General features: G+C 40.6%; 1 protein-coding gene across 2 annotated transcripts in view; it reads right to left on the minus strand.

Annotated features, from left to right (window-relative positions):
- ZZEF1 (zinc finger ZZ-type and EF-hand domain containing 1) overlaps positions 1–21,210 on the minus strand; it is a 58,101-nt gene that overhangs the window by 30,316 nt on the left and 6,575 nt on the right. For both annotated transcript variants that reach the window (XM_065037152.1, XM_065037151.1), the window contains exons 6-27: positions 20,348–20,558; positions 18,792–18,908; positions 18,404–18,582; positions 17,260–17,358; positions 15,482–15,573; positions 14,333–14,481; positions 13,725–13,836; positions 11,707–11,922; positions 11,002–11,102; positions 10,500–10,669; positions 9,733–9,866; positions 9,377–9,447; positions 8,822–8,936; positions 8,046–8,205; positions 6,960–7,081; positions 6,763–6,873; positions 5,657–5,823; positions 4,968–5,049; positions 4,150–4,351; positions 2,648–2,796; positions 2,033–2,273; positions 556–635 (exon numbers count right to left, since the gene is read on the minus strand). In XM_065037152.1, the coding sequence (XP_064893224.1) occupies positions 556–635; positions 2,033–2,273; positions 2,648–2,796; positions 4,150–4,351; positions 4,968–5,049; positions 5,657–5,823; positions 6,763–6,873; positions 6,960–7,081; positions 8,046–8,205; positions 8,822–8,936; positions 9,377–9,447; positions 9,733–9,866; positions 10,500–10,669; positions 11,002–11,102; positions 11,707–11,922; positions 13,725–13,836; positions 14,333–14,481; positions 15,482–15,573; positions 17,260–17,358; positions 18,404–18,582; positions 18,792–18,908; positions 20,348–20,558 (3,080 nt within the window). The remainder of the gene's footprint in view (positions 1–555; positions 636–2,032; positions 2,274–2,647; positions 2,797–4,149; positions 4,352–4,967; positions 5,050–5,656; positions 5,824–6,762; positions 6,874–6,959; positions 7,082–8,045; positions 8,206–8,821; positions 8,937–9,376; positions 9,448–9,732; positions 9,867–10,499; positions 10,670–11,001; positions 11,103–11,706; positions 11,923–13,724; positions 13,837–14,332; positions 14,482–15,481; positions 15,574–17,259; positions 17,359–18,403; positions 18,583–18,791; positions 18,909–20,347; positions 20,559–21,210) is intronic.

Raw genomic sequence — 21,210 nt, forward strand, 5'->3', positions numbered from 1 at the left:
ATTTTGGCTCCCTGCAGCTGCAGGTGATGATGCAGACACCTCTCACCAGGTTGTGAGCTGATGACACCAGCTCTTGACATACGGCTTACGTTTCAAGGAAAATTACATGCAAAAAACTCTGAACTGAAGCCAGTTAAGTTGCTTGTCAAAGAAGCAATTATTTCCTTTTCTTTTAGCACTGCATTACTGTGAGAATGATGGTTAAGACAGATTCCTTTCTATGCTATAGCTCAAAAGAACTCCAACTGCTATGTGAGAAACTTCCTAATTAACAACACACTTTTTTGGCTGTAAAGCAACACAAATTAACTGATTTTGAGTCAAATTCAGTTCTAAATACTCATGACACATCTGGTGCTGAGGGAAGGAAAGGGGTGTGAGAATGCATTTAAACGTTTAAGTTCAAAATTTAGAAGTGAATATATGTTCTCACTGAATAAAAACAGTTGACCAAGAGTCACTGAAGGGAAACATGGTTCCACCCTACTCCTTAACATTGCATTGCAAAATATTAAGGTAAATGACATTAACAGATATCTTCCTGAGTGATCTTACCATCCATATTCTAATGGAATCAGCCAGGGCATATACTTGTGCAAACTCATCACTCAAAGGCACCTTCCCTCCACTGTTGACTGGAAATGAGAGAGAGTACTGTTTATTTACAGCTCCATTTTCACACAACTCAACTATTTAACTACAATTATGCTACAGCTTTCCCTTCGTCTCTTAGTCAATACTTGGAATTATGCCTGTAAGAGAAATAGGGAATAAAACCCACCAGCTTTCATGTGCCTTAAACACCAAAACTGCACCTTGACAGAGTTATTTGCAAAGTTAAATTATTAATATCTTTCTTGTCTCTTCCCAAAAGTGATGCCTGCAGTCAGGGAAAATAAAAACTGCTCCCTCCACATGCAAATATCACTAATGCAATCTATAGACACATTTAGTTATAATATTTTTCCCCCTTTTGTTTTATACTATGACATTCTGGAATGGACTTTCAAGATCAATTTACAAAAATTAGAGACCTGACAAAACAGGTTCCTTCCTATTTAATTGTTCTTTTCAGCCCCACTTGTACAAACTTCACGTGGCGTAAGTAAACGCAGGTCCTGAAATTAGTCCGCCCCAGCAAGACTGACAGATGAAGCTATTAACGTAATAGTAGGATGGATATCTTAGCTACTCGTTAATATTTTCATGAGCTACCACAGTTTTCAGTCTTACTCAGCAATCAATTGTCAGACACAGGCAAAATTACTGAAGACAATAAACACTTGAGTTGTCAAGTCAGTCTTTGTGTCAATCATTCTTACCCATAACTTTATAGCTCAAAATGTAACATGTTTAGCTTCAAAATTGTGACAGAAAGTGAAAGCCTAAAAGGAAACCCTTCAAAACCAAGTAACAACTTATTATCCTCTACTTCAAAATTATCAGCCTAACGGAAGAATGGTGTAAGTTTAAAAGCTGTGCATTTTACCTACTGAAAATGGACATTATACAAGTTAAAAGCAAACCATTATCTTTTATTTAAATAATATATCTATTTTTTGAGGATGCCCAGGTTACTTTCCACAGTATAGCATACTGGGAGGTAATTCACATCTCCTACAACCGCAACATTTAAAAATATATATAAGTTGATGGTGGCCTTTTAGAAAAGATACAATGAGAGTGGAAAGTGACATAAGAACCTCTAGTCACTGGGAGCCACATTGTTCTGAATTAAAGCCCCAGAGAACAACACCACTCTCTGGGTATATTACATGGCTTAGTCAGTAGCTTGCGATGATTATTAATATTTGGACAGTGCCCTGAAGATAAAAGAATAAATAAATAAAAAATCAACATTCTAGAGATAAGCCTTACCTAGGCTACCAGTCTACCTAAATGATGACTTCTTTATACAGAACATATTTTCAAAAGTTGCCACACTAAGCTGATTTTTCAAAGCTTATAAACTTAAGATAGCCTTTTACAAACTTATTACAACCTTATTAAGATAGTCTAATATTAGAGTTACCATATTTTTGAAGCTTCTCATACAAATCTGGAGTGAGATACACCAAAGCAGCAAATGTTGAGTTCACAGCTTGATCAACAGTAGAACCAGCAACTATATCTGTCTTTGGGGTCTGTTTTTTACATGCCTGTGTAAGTCCTTTGAAAAGTTCAGATTTTTGCCCACTGAAGTCCTGGGCAGGATCTGATTTTGCAAAGTCGATAAGAAAGTTACGGCAGTCATCTTGGTGAGAGCTCCTAGCCTGGAAAGAATGTTAGAAAACATTCACTTTAGTATTACCTGAAAAATCAGTGCAGTGCATTTCTACAATTAAGTCAGCTTGCAGTGTATCTACTGCAGCTGAGCAACCTGAGTTAATGACAATGTCCCTGCCCAAGGCAGGGGATGAATTTGATGATCTCTGAAGGTCCCTCCCAACCACTCTATGATTCTATGAAAACAGAAACCAATAAAGGGCACAGAACAACAGTTTCTTTCCTCCTTGATACTTGAATTAACAATTAGCTTTATCATGACGGCATATGCTTAAGGGCATATCAGCACATTAAGTCTAAATGAAACTGTGTGATACACGGGGATTCCATGCTAATGAAATAAAGGTAGTGGTGCAAGTACCTCTTTTTTATCTTGGTGCAGCCGACTGCCTTGGCTGGCTCCCGGGAGCACCTCGGGACACATCTGATGCCTGAAAACAGGTTTCCACAGAGGGGAATTCAGAACTGATGTGACTTTCAAAGGAGGCAAGTCTGCTTTACTACCTAGTTCTGCAAGAAATGTAGAAGAGACACTTTGGTTACTAAATGTTTTTGTTCATTTTTACAGATTAATGAAAATGATAAATGCTAAACATCCAGTGGCGGCACGGGGGGAAGGTAAAGCAAATAAATTAAATGAGTAATTTAACAGCATTCTCTAGCTTCTGTTTTGCTAATGTGGCACAGAAAACTGACGTATCCTTTCTTTAATGATAGAACCAACATCTTATCTTACATTGACAATATGGTAAATTATGGACGGCTTTAAACATGACCCTCTTATCCCTGATATGCCTTGAGACGGCACCAAAGAGAAGTCATTCCATCAGCTTCCCAGGGATGGAGGTGAGGCTGACCTGTCTATAGTTACCCGGGTCCTCCTTCTTGCCCTTTTTGAAGACTGCAGTGACATTTGCTTTCCTCCAGTCCTCAGGCACCTCTCCCATTTTCCAAGACTTGGCAAAGATGATGGAGAGCGGTCCAGCAATGACCTCAGCCAGCTCCCTCAGCACCCACGGGTGCATCCCATCTGGACCCATGGATTTATGGATGTCCAGACTGCCTAACTGCTCCCTAACCCAGTCCCCATCAACCCAGGCAAACTCCTCCATTGTCCTGCCTTCCTCTGGGGCCTCAGCGGTACGGGACTCCTCAGGACAGCCTCCAGCAGAATAGACAGAGACAAAGGTGGCGTTCAGTAACTCTGCCTTCTCTGTATCTTCTGTCACCAGGGCACCCACCTCATTCATCAGTGGGCCTACACTGCCTCTGGTGTTAGCTTTATCTGCAATGTATTGGAAAAAGCTCTTTCTGTTGTTCTTGACCCCTCTCGCCAGGTTTAATTCTAAGGAGGCCTTAGTTTTCCTAGTTGCCTCCCTACAGCCTTATATTCTCCCCAAGTGGCCAGCCCCTCCTTCCGTGATCTATAAACTCTCCTCTTCCACTTGAGCATACCCAGCAGTTCCCTGTTTAACCACGCAGGTCTCCTGGCTCCCTTCCTTGACTTCTGGAAGTTAACTCGTGAACTCAAATTTAAATCAATACCAAATACTCATGTGAAACTTTTAAAATAATTTGTATCCTAAGCTCCTAATTTTTTGCAGTTTGCTGGCTCCATAGCCACACCAACAACATGGAGCTGGATCACAGCACCAGGGAACAATTTTAACAGAAAAAGGAAGAACAGAGGATTGGGCAAACTCTGATATTACTTCATAAATGTAATTCAGCTTAGTATGATTACTTCCATGTGTCCATGTCTTCCTAACATCAGCTTCTGAATATCAGAGATGTGAAACATAAGGTCCTTGTATCTCCTCTTTGTACGGCATCGCAACCTCTGGAGCTATTAAACGCACTCACCTCGTAGAGATTTCAGTGCCATACTTCGGGAAGCCAAGCGCCCCATCAACCGTGATACCAGAAGCTGTAAATCCAAGCCCCAAGAAACGGCGACGTCCGGCAGGCCGTAAGCAGTGACGGTGAACTTGTAGCCCCACTCATTATTACTGCTGTCAGAGTGAAAGAGAAACTGCAGCCGTGGGCCAGCCTTAAAGGTCACTTTCTACAGAGCAACAAAACAGTCATTTTGCCAAGTGTACATGACAGGAAGACGTTTCAGGGTAATGAATTTCCTTCAGCAACTGTGGGGTTTCAGTATTATGTTCTGTCCCTAACACATCTAATTCCCCCCACCACCTGAATCAGAAACACACAATACTAAGCAGGTACAATTTCTACTCAAACAGCAAAATGAGAAATTTTATAGATGATTGAGCTTTAGAAGTCAAAGCCAATAAAACTATCAAGAAGCATCTGATTAGAGTAGGTGTCACCGAAGAAGAGCACGGCCACTCCAAATTGCCCCAAAATTGCAAGGGCAGAGTGACAACGAGGAAGTTGTACCCAGGTAGTTATTACAGGCAGGTAAATATGATCATTACTTTTCATTTTGACTGACTGTTCCTTGGATAAGAGCAACACAGAGGGATTCTTTACTCACTCACTCATTTGCCTCATTTTACATTTCTTCCCTCACCTCCTACCCCGCCTTTGAGAGGGAATAAAGACATACACGCGAGAACACACACATCCTTATAGACAACAGGTTTTCTGCAAGGATCGTAAGAATTTCCTACGAATGGATATTTCACTTGGTTCAGGATGTTAAAGGTGCTCACCTTAGGCCACTTCTCAGTGCCAACCTTTGTATCGTAACGAGTTTTTGCACCTCTGGCATCAGTAAACTCCAGGTAATCATATCTGTGAAAATTGCAATTCATTACTTCCAAGTTTACTTTTAAGTTTTGGGGGAAAAAGTTTGCTTTTGGACTTTCACACATGCTGCATCTCGGTGTACCCTGTCACACCTTTCTGAACCACACCTGCATTGCTTAATGTGACCGCTAAGGAATCTATTTCGTGTTTCAATGTAATAGTCCCAGCAAACACAGAGCTGCTTTCCTGCAGAACTTTTCCAACTCTTCAGAATTGATAACGGGTGCTGGTTTTAACATCTGGCATATGCCTGAACTAAGCAGTAGCCTGATATGTTACCAAGAGGAACCAAGCCAGTAGTTTTGCCTAGAGAGGACAAAATAAATACTACAAGCACAAAGTGTGATGTTCACAGCAATACTACAGAATAAATCAAGGCCATAGGAAGCAAAATTTGCATGAACAGCATATCTGTACATTTGCCAGAAGTGGCTTTCAGCACAATAAGTCATTCAAAATACACATTGTATATTATGCAGGACAATGAAGAAATTGAAATGGCATACTCAGAGAGCAAGGAGGATTCCTTGCACATTGAATTACCACTCTGCAAACAGATATTTGAATCTAACACAGCACAAGACCAAATTACCTCCTTTCAGTTTCACATTTTTCATCAAATTCCACCTCAAAGTAAGTTGCCCCATGGCACAGGAAGACTGACACCTCATGGCAATTATTTGCATAGTTATGAGGCGATTCCATTGTCCATGTTCGCAATACTACAGGCTGTTCTTGCTGCCAGCTTTCCATTTCCATCTGTAGAACAAAAATGTATTCTTGAGATACAAGTGTAAAGCATTTAAAAATAAATAAAAATTACCACACTAGATTTTTATGTCAATACTTGTAAGATGCCTGACGTACATACAAAGTGGCATTTAAAAGGCTACAGCATTGATTTACACCTGAACTAGTTATAAAGATAACCTTGATAGACACAGGAAGGAAATACTTCTAAAGCAAAATTCATGCAGTCTACTGGGAAGGAGACATTCTCACCCCAAAGGTGCCTACAAGTCAACAAAAAGAATCTACATGACTGATGCAGATTTAAACATCTACACTACAGACATACAGACTTTATTTGCATCACAGAATCACAGAATATCAGGGATCGGAAGGGACCTCAAAAGCTCATCCAGTCCAATCCCCCTGCCAGAGCAGGAACACCCAGATGAGGTTACACAGGAAGGTGTCCAGGCGGGTTGGAATGTCTCCAGAGTTCTCTTCAGCCAGTTCACAGTCCACCTCACTACCTGCTCATCCAGACCGCACTCCCTCAGTTTAGCTGTGAGGATGCTGTGGGAGACTGTGTCAAATGCCTTACTCAAGTCAAGGTAGATCACGTCCACCGCTCTGCCATCATCCATCCATCTTGTTATGTCCTCATAAAGTCAATGAGGTTGGTCAAGCACAACTTCCCCTTGGTGGAGCCATGTTGACTGCCCCTAATGACCCTCTTATCCCTGATATGCCTTGAGATGGCACCAAGGAGAAGTCGTTCCATAAGTTTCCCAGGGATGGAGGTGAGGCTGACTAGTTCTTCACTCAACATTTCATTACACATCCCACACTTTTAGAAGACTGCCAGCTCCTTTCAAACACTCAGCAATAGAATCACCTGAATTTTCTTTGTCTTTCTTGCAATTTTGCTTTGGTTTCACTGCACTTAGTAGTGCCTGTATCTTTAGTTACCTTATGAGGCTCGCTACACAGGCTTTTCAGTGGTTCTATCAAAGTGCTGAATCCCTGTAGCAGAGTACAGTACGGAATGTCTAAAGTGCAAAAATCCAACAAGAAGATGACCTAGGAGAAAACACAGGTCTCATGAAAATGCACGTAAGCACAGCCATGCTACCCGGGAATGGTACAAAACCCCAACGTTCACTTACCAGCTGACGAGTTGCCATAGCAAAGACAGAGTTACTTATTTTTTCTACTATTGTTTTGCCACTATATTGAGATAAAAGTGACTGCAAAATCGTTCTGATATTTGACAGGAACTGGCCCACATCTAAAGAGAAAAAAAACCCTTAATAGCCACCGTTAGGATTTGCTACCACAATCTACTTTATCAAACACCTAAGTGCATGGTGATGTGCAAAGACAGGAGGAAAGGCATCTGCTGCCAAGACAGTGACAGTCAAGAGCAAAAACAGTTCAGAGGAGTTTTCTGTGGTATTTCTATTGTGGAAATAAGTCATGGTCATCAACGATATAAAAAAAAGCTCCAAAAAATGAGTGAAGAGTAATTTAATCAAACACTCCAAGACTATTTCAACAATCTCAGTGTATCCAGCAGCCTCCCTACACAACTAAGAAACGCAGCTTAAGTAAAGAGCAAGGCCAGTAATTTTAGCTATAGCCTTACTCCATTTTAATATGTCAGACAGGAACGTAAACTTATTCGTAAACAAACAGGAGAAATATGAAGTAATTTTACATAAAATTACATCTCCGTTAAGTACATGGCCCGGTTAACTACTCATTACTGAGCTGCTACATTAAAAAAACCAACCAACCAAATAAAACACTGTAGCAAAACCCGCCCCCCAGAAGTGCCCGGCTTCTTGAGTAAGTTCCTTTCTCCTTGCATCACAAACATCTAGGAAAATACACATCACCACACAGGAGCTTAAGAAAACACAGAACGTATAAGAAACCAAAATGTTAATATGGAAGTCTGTTACTGTTCGTTGGTTGGTTGGGCTGTTCTTTTGTTTGCGGGTTTTTTTTCAGTATTTAATCCCCAAAATTTACTGAATATTTTCTGAAGATTCTCCCAATATAAAATTATTAGTATGGGTAAAATTCTAAGTTGCTCAATATGCCTACAGGTTCCTCACCTAGAGAGATTAGAAATGCTGTGACAGTTACAAGTATGCCTCAGGCAACCAGTGGCGAACTCTTCTTATATTACGCTTTGCAAAATCACATTTTAAAGTCCTGTATTACACCACACTTTACCCAGCACTTACAGGTTTTAAGTATTTCTACAGCAAGATCCTTGGCTGCATTTTCACTCCCCTTAAGCTGCAGGTAGCACCACGAAAGGAGGCTGCCTTGAACAGACCAGAATAAGGAAGACAAGACTGTGCCACTCTCTTGCTGTGCAACATCCAGCATCATCATTTCACACTGAAAAATAACAAAGAAAGTAACAAAAGGATATTCTCTTCTGCTGCAGAATGACACACAATATGTACTACATAACCTGTGATGGACATTATCATCCCACTCAAGCCACAAAAAAAGATTAAATGCAAGTAACAAGCAGCATATAACACTGTGAAGCAACTAATGTCTTTTGTTTTGATGATAAATCACAATTTTAAGTAGGAATGGCTATATATGAGTCACTCGATGTTCTCGGCACATTTTTTGTGCATATGTAAATGACCCTCCTCCATTTACACCTCCCTTAGTGACACGACCAGTTCTAACCTCTCAAGATGGGATCATTACTTCTTTTTCCCAGTGTTGATAGGGTGCCAGAAAGCCTTTTCAGCGCTATGCAAAAATACCTCTTCTTGTACATTACTTACTCTACTACTAAGAAATCTTAATGCTTAAAGGAAAATACTTCAATTGGTTGGAAAACTTAATCCTACAGATTGGATGGCCATGAATAGTTTTATCCAGAAGGACAGGAAAGCCAGTTCTTTAGCACACATCTCAGGCATGCAGCTTGTGTTTGAATGCACACAAAAATCACAGCTAAAAGTAGGAAAAGGAAGAGCGCAAAGCCAGTTACCTCTCTTGCCGCCACTAGCAGAAGGGTATCCATGACTGAGAGCACTTCGCTTATGTCAAAATTTGCGGAAACTCCTTTCTCTGGTAATAATAGGAGTCCACCTGGATCCTGATCACTGCAAAACAAAGATGTTCTTACTAACTAATGACACGTAGCACTTGTTCTCCAAAACAGAAATTCAGTTATCCTTGTGACAAATCTCTAGAGATCCTTCTGTGTAATGACTAGGAAAATCAAAAGTTTGGGTTCTGATCGCTCCAGCCTGATTAAATCAATACCAACCATCACCGTGGACAATCACTTAAAAAAATTGGAAAACAGCCTAGAAGAAGCCTAAAAGAAACATACTGTGATTTCAGCACCAATCCTGGACAATGTTTTATACAGCTATTCAGTCAATAAACATATTAAGTAGTATTCTCCTTTCTAAAGCAAAGTCACTTGATTATTTTTTGAGATTTTCCAAGGGAATAACATTCCTAAACAGGATTAAATATGAACTGATTAATAGATGTGGGGTATCAGATAATTTTTTTCAATGTCAGGACCCCTTACCTGAAGTGGGTACACAAAGATCTGAAGGCAAGATGTACAGATTGCTTGTGCTCTTGCTCTGTGATGTTTTTCTAGAAAAGGAAAAAGATTTATTTTTATGATATGTTCTGTTCCCCTCCTCTGTGAGAAAGAATTCTAATTTCTGCACGCTACTATTCATTTTTGGTAAGAAAGGCAGGGTTAGCGCCTCTTTCTTTGGATAAGCTGCGGAGACAGAGAGAAGGGGGAGGGTAAAAGGAGGCAAAGACATTAATGGGACAAAACATATATTATTTGACAACAAGAACTCAGATTTGTCCTCTTTCTGCATAAAGAAAGCAAGTACTAAACAATCAGTTTCTCATGGAATGGTTTACCATCATGGTGAAGAGCTGGTGTCGCCTGGTCTGTCTGTCTGGGAAAAAGATGGCGGCTCCGCTGAGTAACGTGTTCTTCACCTCCTCTTTTAGCATCTTCATCGGCACGGAGTTACTGTCCCCCATATCCACTACTGCTCATACAACCAGAAAACAAAATTAAAAGTTCCAATTAATACTCCATCTAATACATTAGAGGCATAACTGAACTAAACTTCAAGCCTTTGCAATCCCATTGCACACACAGAAAATGAGAGGAAACTTTCTGACTTCTAGCAAGAAAGCTTTTACTAACGATATATTTATTCACTGAATAAATGAATTCTAGGAACAGTAAGACTCAACAACTATCAAAGCTAATAAACTTATCAAGATGTGACAGACACTATATATACTGATTTACGTCTAGCTTGCTTTTCTGAAGGCAGTTAGGTAATTAACAAAAAAAATTATACATTAATAAAGAGGATGCCATCCTACTTCCAGTTAAATCTAACGGGTAATTCCCATTTTCCTCACTGGCTCCAGAATCTTCCCTGTGTTTCTGTTCCCTCATGTCGTCATAAAGTCTATAAAACCATTTCATAGGGTCAAGGAAAGTTTCATTGTGATAGACTAATTAGCACACACTGACCTGAAGAAGAAACAAAGGAACAGTAGTTGACTTGGCCTCTAGGAATAAATCTCCTTTTCCCCAGTTGTGACTATTGTAACACACTTGTAAGCCAGAATAGACAAAAACAGTTAATGTATTCAATATAAATTACCTTCGCACAGATGTCTATAAAGCTCTTCTGCAGCTTCTGTGTGACCAAGCGTTTTGCTTTGAGACGTTTCTGTAGGTTTAGTAGTTTTATTGTCTCCGGTAAGTACAAAGAAGCAGCTCTGGAGAAGCTGCAATAGCAGTGTTTGAGCAAAGATACATTCTTCCCTTGGGCTGTAGGAAAGCATAAAACAAACAGAAGCAAAAACCAGAAAATAAACTCTTTTGCACCAAATAGGTAATGCTGTGAACACCACTATCTCAGACAGATAGAAAACACTAACTAGAGAGCACATAAAAAAGTATAGCTACCAGCTAAATTCATCTACATCTCAAGCTTCTACATAACATTATAGATAAAAGCCCATATGGCAGCGGAAAGAAATGTTATTTATGTAAATGATGTAGTTTGGGAAGAAGAAACTGCTCCAACTAAACTAAGCATACGTTATTTATACATACACAGGCAGCTTAGTGCTTCAGCACACGGTAAAGCAGCAACTTACGTTTGGTGCAGTTTACTGTAAAAATTCCAGAACAGCTGCAAATCAAGGCCTGTGAAATCTAAAAATGACTTGTATTTTAATCCACTCTCCTTCTGTTGAACCTTAAAAAGGCAAAGAAAAAGCAGGATTGGATAATTAACTCTACATAGAACACTTTATAAAAAGTAAATCCCTGAACACTGGGCTTAAAGCAGTTGCCTAACATCATTTTGTCACGTATCCTCAGAAGCAAAGCACATCACGCTGACACACATCAGCACATACCAGCCATACCTCTCAACCGTACACATCTCACTGGAGGTGTTTAGAGAATTATTTCAGATAAAAAGAGGACCCATTTGAATCTATGCAGCTATTTTAGCTCTCTCTCAAAGCACTTCTCCCCATGTTTTCTTCAGAAATAGCTACATTATCTAATAGACAGCAGAGCATCCTTCTGTTGCATCTACTTCACCCAGCATTGTAACACAACGCTGAAAAACGGTTCTTAACTCTCTTCTGGACCCAAAGTGAGCATATTCTCTGTAAATATCCACAGAATGCTATTTTTCAGAACCCATTTTTTTATTCCACAGCGTGATTTTAACAGTTATTAGTACCTACTGGCAAGACTTTCCTTTATCCATTCACAACTACTGTTAGTATAGCTGTATGACTTTTATCATGGTAAATATACACTCAAGAATAACTAAGAAGTAAGAATACCAGGTCCTGTGCCAGCTGCTGGATGAAATGAAGCGTCTTGAGGAGCAGGGTTGTGCCGCAGACTGTATCTTCATCGGTTTTGCGGCACTGCAAGCAGTTCATGCTCCTGTTGGGCTCGTCTCGCAGAGGCCGAAGGTACCCGAGAACATGCAGGCCCTGAACCCCGAGCCGTTCTGCCGTGTCTTGTCTTGTGCACAAGAACTTGATCATCAAGTACTAGAAGGATATAAACACAGCACAAGGTTTTGTTTTAGAAGTTGGAGCAAATTTAGCTTTTAAAAGACATGAGTGCACATAAATAAGGAGGCTGCAGGTGGGGCAGGGGGGCCAAGACTTATTCCCTGTCAGTCACACCTACAAGTTTAAAAAACTGATGCTGAGACTCAGGCTAAGCTTGAACTAGACTCAAAGGGGTTGGGGTTGTAGCTGGGCTTGCATCAGTGGGGCATCACTCTAGAGCTGATGAAGACTGGGAGGCCTCCCATACCCCTGGGGTGAAAGCGGTGTGCTCAGCTCGATCTCCGAAATGCCTGCACACCAATGTGTGCAGCATGGGGAATAAGCAGGAGGAGTTAGAAACCTGTGTTAGGGCAGGAGATTATGACCTGGTGGCAATTACGGAGACATGGTGGGTCCTTTTCAGGAAAGACAGGCCAGCCAGGTGTGGTGGTGGAGTTGCTCTTTATGTGAGAGAGTAACTACAATGTATTGAGTATTGTCCAGGCATGGATGAGGAGCGAGTTGAGAGTCTATGGGTGAAAGTTAAGGGGCAGGCTGGCAGGGGTGATACTATTGTGGGTGTCTATTATAGGCCACCAGATCAGGGTGAGGAAGTTGACGAGGCCTCTACAGACAGCTGAGAGCAGCCTCACAGTCACAGGCCCTGGTTGTGCTGGGGGATTTTAACTTCCCTGATGTTTGCTGGAAGGACTACTCAGCCAGCCAGCCACAGTCTAGGAGGTTCCTCCAGTGCTTTGATGATAATTTTCTGATGCAAAGGGTGGAGGAGCCGACTAGAAGAGGTGCACTGCTGGACCTCATCCTCACTAACAAGGAGGGTCTGGTTGAAGCGGTAAAGGTCAAGGGCTGCCTTGGTTGCAGCGATGGAGTTCAGGATCTCATGTGGCAGAAGCAGGATAGCAAGCAGAATTGCAATCCTGGACTTCAGCAGGGCAAACTTTGGCCTTTTCAGGCAATTGCTAGGGGAAATCCCATGGGCAAGGCTGCTTGAAGGTAAAGGGGCCCAAGACAGCTGGTTGGTGTTCAGGGACTGTTTCTACTGGGCACAAGATCAGAGCATCCCGATACGTAGGAAGTCAAGAAAGGGAGCCAGGAGACCTGCGTGGTTAAACAGGGAACTGCTGGGTATGCTCAAGTGGAAGAGGAGAGTTTATAGATCATGGAAGGAGGGGCTGGCCACTTGGGGACAATATAAGGCTGTTGTCAGAGGGTGTAGGAAGGCAACTAGGAAAGCTAAGGGCTCCTTAGAATTAAACCTGGCAAGAGGGGTCAAGGACAACAGAAAGAGCTTTTTCCAATACATGGCAGATAAAACTAACACCAGAGGCAGTGTAGGACCACTGATGAGCGAGGTGGGTGCCCTGGTGACAGAAGATACAGAGAAGGCAGAATTACTGAATGCCTTCTTTGTCTCTGTCTACTCTGCTGGAGGCTGTCCTGAGGAGCCCCGTACCGCTGAGGCCCCAGAGGAAGGCAGGACAATGGAGGAGTTTGCCTCAGTTGATGAGGACTGGGTTAGGGACAGTTAGGCAATCTGGACATCTATAAATCCATGGGTCCAGATGGGATGCACCCGTGGGTGCTGAGGGAGCTGGCTGAGGTCATTGCTGGACCGCTCTCCATCATCTTTGCCAAGTCTTGGGAAACAGGAGAGGTGCCTGAGGACTGGAGGAAAGCAAATGTCACTCCAGTCTTCAAAAAGGGCAAGAAGGAGGACCCAGGTAACTATAGACCGGTCAGCCCCACCTCCATCCCAACAGATTTTCATGGTTTCTTACTTGGGAAATTCTGCACTGCTGCATTTTGACATCAACTTCATCCCATTCTTCTTCCAGTTCAAACCAGCCAATAGGATCATCATCTCCCAAATCATCACACGAACAACTGCTTCTGTGGATAAAAAAAAAATGCAACAAACTTTGTAAAGAAAATGTTAAAGAAACTGCAAACTCCCTCAGTTTAGCTGTGAGGATGCTGTGGGAGACTGTGCCAAATGCCTTACTCAAGTCAAGGCAGACATTTTAATTATGGTCCCTAATCTCCCCTCACTCCTAAACAATATTTTTGAGAAAGTAATTTAATAAAGGTTAATTAACATAGGATCTTCCTCTAAATTGTTTCTGTTATCAGCAACCTGCACCTCAAACAGAAAGTTTGTTATATCCCTTTTTAAACAGGTCTTTAAATCAAGAAGCTCAAGACAACAGCTATATACATATTTCCTCAAACATATCAAATTGGGGCTCATTAAAACCAAACAAGTAACAATTAAATATGCATATTTTTAAAGTCATTTGCAACAGTTCTCAGTAGTTCAAATGGCACAGCAAAAGATCTAATGTAACATTTCTGTTCCGTGTCTTCATTACAAAAAGTCCATCTTTACCTATTTTTTAAAAATTGTTTGAATTCCCGCAGCTTCCATTTGTCGTAGCTTTCAAATCTTTTGAAGTGTTCCTCTGCATGGAACTTTACCGAAGCGCTATTATAGGCAAACACCAGCCCGCACTGCGCCCCAATGGCACCTCTGCGGACCTGAAAGAACAAATCCAGAGCAACGTATTAAAAGCTGACAAGAAACAAAGGTGTTGATTCCACAGGGAAAAAAAGTTATGGAAGGTAACAAAATGCTGACAATGGTGATCTCTGGAACTGCAATTTTTAGCTAAAGAAAAATGAAACACATTTAGAGAAGTGTGACGAGATCTTCTGTAAGCTATTGAACCTGGATCATGTACACGGTTAATATTTGCTACATTTATCACCCTGTAGCACCCTAATATTAACTAGAGTTCCACATATCAATTCCTATGCTAATTTTGTATATTTTCATTTTTAAAATATCCAAAACACTAATAAAATTAAATTATGTATCCCAATATCACCACACTGCAAACCAGCTTCACTGTCTCTCCAGTTCCAGTTAGAATTTATTTACTAGAAATCCATCCATGTTTTATCCTACTTGACACTGAAATACTCATCCGTCTTCCAGGAACTAAACTACTGCTTTGCCTTAAATAAATAAATTCAGCTGCAGAAATCTCACTGAAGTTTTGTCCTGGCCATAAGATCGAATCACAAAATCTTGCTTTTAAACCAGATAAAAATCACATCAGGTGTTCAACTTACACTGATGTCTCTAAAAAGAATTGGAAAAACTCTACATTTAATCTAACACACGTTATATATTTTGAAATTTGCTATTTGAAAAATTATTTTAAAGATAAGATCTTAGAAATAAATCCATACCCTTTAAAGAGAAACCATACACCTTAGCGTCACTATCTTGAGTATGTGGCAACATATAGACTAAAGCAATATAAAAGAAAAGTCTCTACTACATGCCTGGAACAATTTAAGACCTTCCCTTCCTTACGTTCTTTGTGACCTACACCAAAGCAAAGCCCTAAAATAACACTATTTCATAATCAATTTAAAATTTCAGTTCATACAAGAAAAATGTTCTAATTCAACTTCTACCAGTAGGGAAAAAGCAAGTGTTCTACTTCAAAAGCACACAGGAACTACTAACCTTTATTCTAATTTGTGTCACTTGAAATGAAGATTCGGTTCCAGTCGAAAGAATGATACTTGCTCTAGTTTTCCCAGTTTCTGTCAGAAAACCTAAAGCAGGAGTGGGAATAGAATGCGGTTGGAAGGGCTGCTAGTGCAAGCTGGTTGGAAGAGAACACTAAAGGGGGGCAAACACAAATCAGAACGCTTTTCTAGGGCAATGCTCATTAGTAAACGTTTCTAAATAAATGAGTAAGAGACAAGTAAAAACAAACATTTAGAATGTGCCCAATTTTCTATTGTAATAGCTTTTGTTTACCAGTAGCACTGCACAAGACAATACAAGATTTTCTGAAGAAAAGACTAGTTGGCATTTCACTTAAAGAGGAGGTCAAGAAACACAAATCTGTTTCTTTAGTTTTTATCCAGTAGATAAAAACATTGCATTAACAAAGACAGGCTTTAAAGGCGAATTAATAGGAGTGTGCAGTCAGTAAAAATGTCAATGATTTTTACCATATCTTCCCATCAATATTTGGGAAAGCAGTGAATGATTCATGACTTCAACCCACAAAATGTCCTCTTAGGTTATTTTCTTTGTGACAGTTTATTGCTGAATTCCACATAGAGTATCAATAATTCTCCCTAAAATCCAATCTTTTTAAAAATTGTTTTGACAATAAACTGGCTCCTGGGAAATCTACCTTGTTGTAAACCAGAATTTACATATTGTTTTGATGGTAGGGTTTTTAACAGACCTTCCTGGCAGATAAAACTAACACCAGAGGCAGTGTAGGCCCACTGATGAACGAGGTGGGTGCCCTGGTGACAGAAGATACAGAGAAGGCAGAGTTACTGAATGCCTTCTTTGTCTCTGTCTACTCTGCCGAAGGTTGTTCTGAGGAGCCCCGTACCGCTGAGGCCCCAGAGGAAGGCAGGACAATGGAGGAGTTTGCCTCGGCTGATGAGGACTGGGTTAGGGAGCAGCTAGGCAATCTGGACATCCATAAATCCATGGGACCTGGGGGTCCTGGTGGACAGCAGGATGACCATGAGCCAGCACTGGGCCCTTGTGGCCAGGAAGGCCAATGGTACCTGGGGTGGGTTAGAAGGGGGTGGTCAGTAGGTCAGAGAGGTTCTCCTGCCCCTCTGCTCTGCCCTGGGGAGACCACACCTGGAATATTGTGTCCAGTTGTGGCCCCTCAGTTCCAGCAGGACAGGGAACTGCTGGAGAGAGTCCAGCGCAGGGCAACAAAGATGCTGAAGGGAGTGGAGCATCTCCCGTGTGAGGAAAGGCTGAGGGAGCTGGGGCTCTGGAGCTGGACAAGAGGAGACTGAGGGGTGACCTCATTAACGTTTACAAATATCTAAAGGGTGAGTGTCAGGAGGATGGAGCCAGGCTCTTCTCGGTGACAACCAATGATAGGATAAGGGATAACGGGTTCAAACTGGAACACAGGAGGTTCCACTTAAATTTGAGAAGAAACTTCTTCTCAGTAAAGGTGACAGACATTGGCCCAGGCTGCCCAGGGGGTTGTGGAGTCTCCTTCTGTGCAGACATTCCAACCCGCCTGGACACCTTCCTGTGTAACCTCATCTGGGTGTTCCTGCTCCATGGGGGGATTGCACTGGATGAGCTGTCCAGGTCCCTTCCAACCCCTGACATTCTGTGATTCCCTGCCATTAAACTATTGAGTATGACCCAATATGTATAAACATACACAGAAGAGCACCACAGCCTTGCTGACAGCGTTTGTGTCTGGTTGAATATTCTGGATTTTAAATCCAGGCTCTTACCATCCCCAGTCCATGGCTCCACAAGGAGGTTTTCAGGCCCTGATTTATCTTCTTTTCCCTTTACATCACATGCTTGCAAAGTCAGTCGTAATGGTTTTCCTAAATAAGAAAATCAACAGGTTTATCAAATTATGAATTAGCCTATTTTCCAGCTAAGTTCTTCAGACAGGAAACAAATGAAAAAAAAAATTACAATACTAAGAGCTTTCAACCATTGTCAGACAAAAAAGGAGGAAGAAACTGGAATGTAAGAGTTACGGTAATCTATTATAGCTAAAGTTTTAAATATCAACAGAAAGACAATGAAAATCATGACAACCAATGTTCTTTTAACTGTTTGCACGATTTGGAGTTCATAGTACATGAAATACCACTCTTGTCTGACAAAAAGCAGCAGCTACTCTGGGAAAAATGAGCCAATTTTCCAAACTTTTGAAAGTAAATACTGATTAAAAAAATTATAAAATAATTCATGTGCTCTTCGGCACGATCCAAGAAGTCCTGACAAAACCTACTGCAAGGCAAACACGGGGAAAAATTCTTCATGAGAGACTAATGATAATCTCAGAAGTTGATACCTGAGAAAAGAGAGATTTATCAAAGAAGTACAATCAATACAGCAAAAATCTTACCACCTTATGCCAGACCGCACACAGTTCTACGCTTGGGACGTACTCAGATTAATTTACAAAAGTGAAAATAGAAGAACTGTAAATAGATGTCTGTGACGTTACATTTAAAATACACATTAAATTTGTGCATGTTTGCAAGAGGGACCACTAAGTGAGGCTAAAGACACAAAAAAAAGCATGTTGCTGGAAGAATAAAAATACTTGGTGCCATTTGCCTTTTATACTACACAAACACTATCACCATCATGATATAGGGGCCACTATCTATTAATACAGAGTTCAGGTTCGCTCCCTCAAGGTGATGCCACCTGCTTCAATCCTTAAATTATAGAAAGCTGATCTAATCATCAACTTTTAGTGCAGTTCAGCTTCACAGATTATCTTCTTGGTGACGGCTGTTAATTTGGACATCTTGTACAACTTTACACCCCGGCAGTACAAGTAAAATAACTCAGAAAGCTGCATATTGTCTAATGTATGTACAGTAATGGATCCCATTATTATTAATTTACCGTATTTATAGAGCAGGTTCTGTCTAACTGTGGCCATGGAAGAGATAAGGGATGAAGCCTTGTACGGAGTGTCCAGATGATCAGAGATGGTGCAAAGGGAACTTATCACCTTAGCGACACTCCCCCGGGCCAACGCAAAGGCCAAGAGCGTAAGTTCAACCTCTGGAGTTGTACAACAACTGGGGAGGGAAAAAAAACAACAGAAAATTCAGGACACACTGTTTATAAATAAAGGCAAATAATACTCACGTGGAAAAATCTAAGATGTCTGTTTCTTAACATCTTTGAATTTTTCAAGATAGTAAAAAAGAGCAGGTGAGTAAAAATGAAACAGATTTGCTATACGAATTCTTCTAAACCATATCAATGTACATCAATGCAAACTCACCTTGTTATTCTTATAAGGAAGCTATCTACTTCTTCCAAAACATTGGGAGATAAGAAGCTCGAAAAGTCTGTAGAGCCTGGTGTTAGGGATAGAGGTGGCATGTGTTGCAATGCTTTCCTAGTGGAAAGGACAGAACATAACATCAGCAAACCAGACAGAATCAGAAAAAACAGCCTTCTACAATGAATTAGACACTTGAATCTCCCTGCTTTTTGTGAGGAGGTCTCTACAAATAGCTTCCGAGTGCAGAAAACCTATTTATACAAAGAACGTCTTCAAAAGGTAAAAATGGGATCGCTTTCTAGGCAGGTAAAGTTCAGCAACTGCTGGGTGATCTTGAATCTAGTCTCATAATCTCAGATTTATTGAGAGAAATAGGTCAAGGGGGTTTGAATTAAACCTGTGACAGGATCTGAAATAGCTTAGAGTCCAAGCGCTGCTTCTTTTTAAATTATTTGAATTGAACAAAGAGCCTGTTAGTAAAGGGAAAATTGCTTCTAAATTATTTCAGAACAATTACAGAAACCAGGAGAGAAACTTGTTAGCTCAGATCAGAATTTTTGATTTCTGAAGATAACGTAATCACCCCTGAAAACAGAAATTCTTAAGCAGCTTCAAATTCACTCTATCCAACAGTAAAGTGTGCTTTATCATTCCAAACACTGCATTTATAATTCCTGAAAGCATATTTATAGTCAAGATTTCTCCATTATAACTTTTTTAAGCTTTATTATTTACTATTTAAGCTCAGTATTCATGTTATATTTCTAAAAAAATATCTGAACTACAGCAAAACTGACGGCTCCCAGTTTTAGCAAAGCTTGCGAACATGAGCTTTCCTCAGACACGAGCATGTATAAAGTTATCTAAACTTAAAAGAGGTTTCATAGATCATGCAAATTAAAAGATAGGCTTGATGGACTTTAGCCTGCAGCATTCATTAACCTAATGACAGCAGCGCTCTTCAGCACGGTGGCATCAAGCTAACTAAGCTCTATAAAAGCTGATGTGTAACAATTTTATTAGGATTCTGATCCTTCCAGTCATCGAGCAGAAGCGTTTGGCAGCCAAACCAGGAAACGTTACCCAGAAAACAGCAACGACCACAAGCAAACATCTACAGAGATACTATATATCCCCATAGAATGCATAACAAGGCATTACGCAGGCAAAAATTTGCTGAAAAGAAAGCTAAATTAAGCTCCAGTCATAAGTGGGAGGTATTCAATGTTTGCAATCTACAATGTTAACCAAGAAAATGTATTAATTTTGGGCTTCTCAAAATTATTACAAGTAAATAGGTGAAAAATGGATTTTGAAGTGTCCATTTAGTCACAGCTTAACAACAAGATTAGATACAACAAGTAGGAGAATTACAGTTGTTCCAGTGTGTGCAAATAGATTAAAGAGACATACCAAATTTAAACAGTGTGATAACCAAGAAGCTTAAACACCTTAATGGAGGGAGTGGAAACCAGTTAGACAAGGTAGATTAATTTAGTAAAACTAGAAGTATTTAAAAAAAATACCGCACACCATGGAAGTTTGGTACTTACTGAGTATTCTGCAGAATAGTGTGAACGAATGCTGGATTTGTTTCCATGGAAGCTGTTACCAGAGAGGTCAGCAGAGACCAGTACCAGATAGCAGAAGCATCGCACACAGAGACGCCCACCTTCTTAACTCTCTGGTACCCCACAGCCCTGAGCCCGTGGATTCTGGTGTCGCAGCCATCGCTAAGGCAACGCTTGATGTTTATCTGTACGTCTGCCAAAACACAAAATAGACATTTTTTCCCCCGTTTCTTCTGCTAGGTTAGATCTAGAAGAATCCAGATATCCAAAACAATAATTCCTCCGAAAGCTCTTAGGAAAATAGCAGCAAATGTATAACAGTACTCCCACATACGGACAACTATACACACGTTTCTTCACCATGCACCCTACGATTTGGAAAATTTAGCCTTTAAATGGCCTATGTGGTCCATGACATATTATACAGTGAGAAATTAGGAAAAAAAGTAGTAAAAGACCCTCAAAGTGGAAAAAAGATTACAGATTATTTCACCAGTACCTTTTTACCTGCATACATAGGAAGTATCTTGGGAGTGGTAGTGGAGAAGAGAGGGAAAAAGGAGTAAAGCCTAAAATGTTTAAGTTACATACAAATTTTCATGTAAGTTGTCCATTTTGCATAGCTGACACAGTCCTAGTTACTTCTGAGGAACAACATCCTTGCTGCCCGCTTCTGCGGCAGTGAAAGTTCCACTTGGTGAAAAGCATCTATTTGAACTGAAGGGACAGAACTTCTGCAGCTGCAGAAACCATCTTAGGAAGGAGCAGCTTTCCTCTGATGGCAGTATAGCACCCACAGATCTACCAGACTCAAAAATAACACTGCTTACAAAACCTGAGCATAA

Source organism: Columba livia, chromosome 20 (genome assembly GCF_036013475.1).
Source record: "Columba livia isolate bColLiv1 breed racing homer chromosome 20, bColLiv1.pat.W.v2, whole genome shotgun sequence".
Taxonomy (NCBI): Eukaryota; Metazoa; Chordata; class Aves; order Columbiformes; family Columbidae; genus Columba; species Columba livia.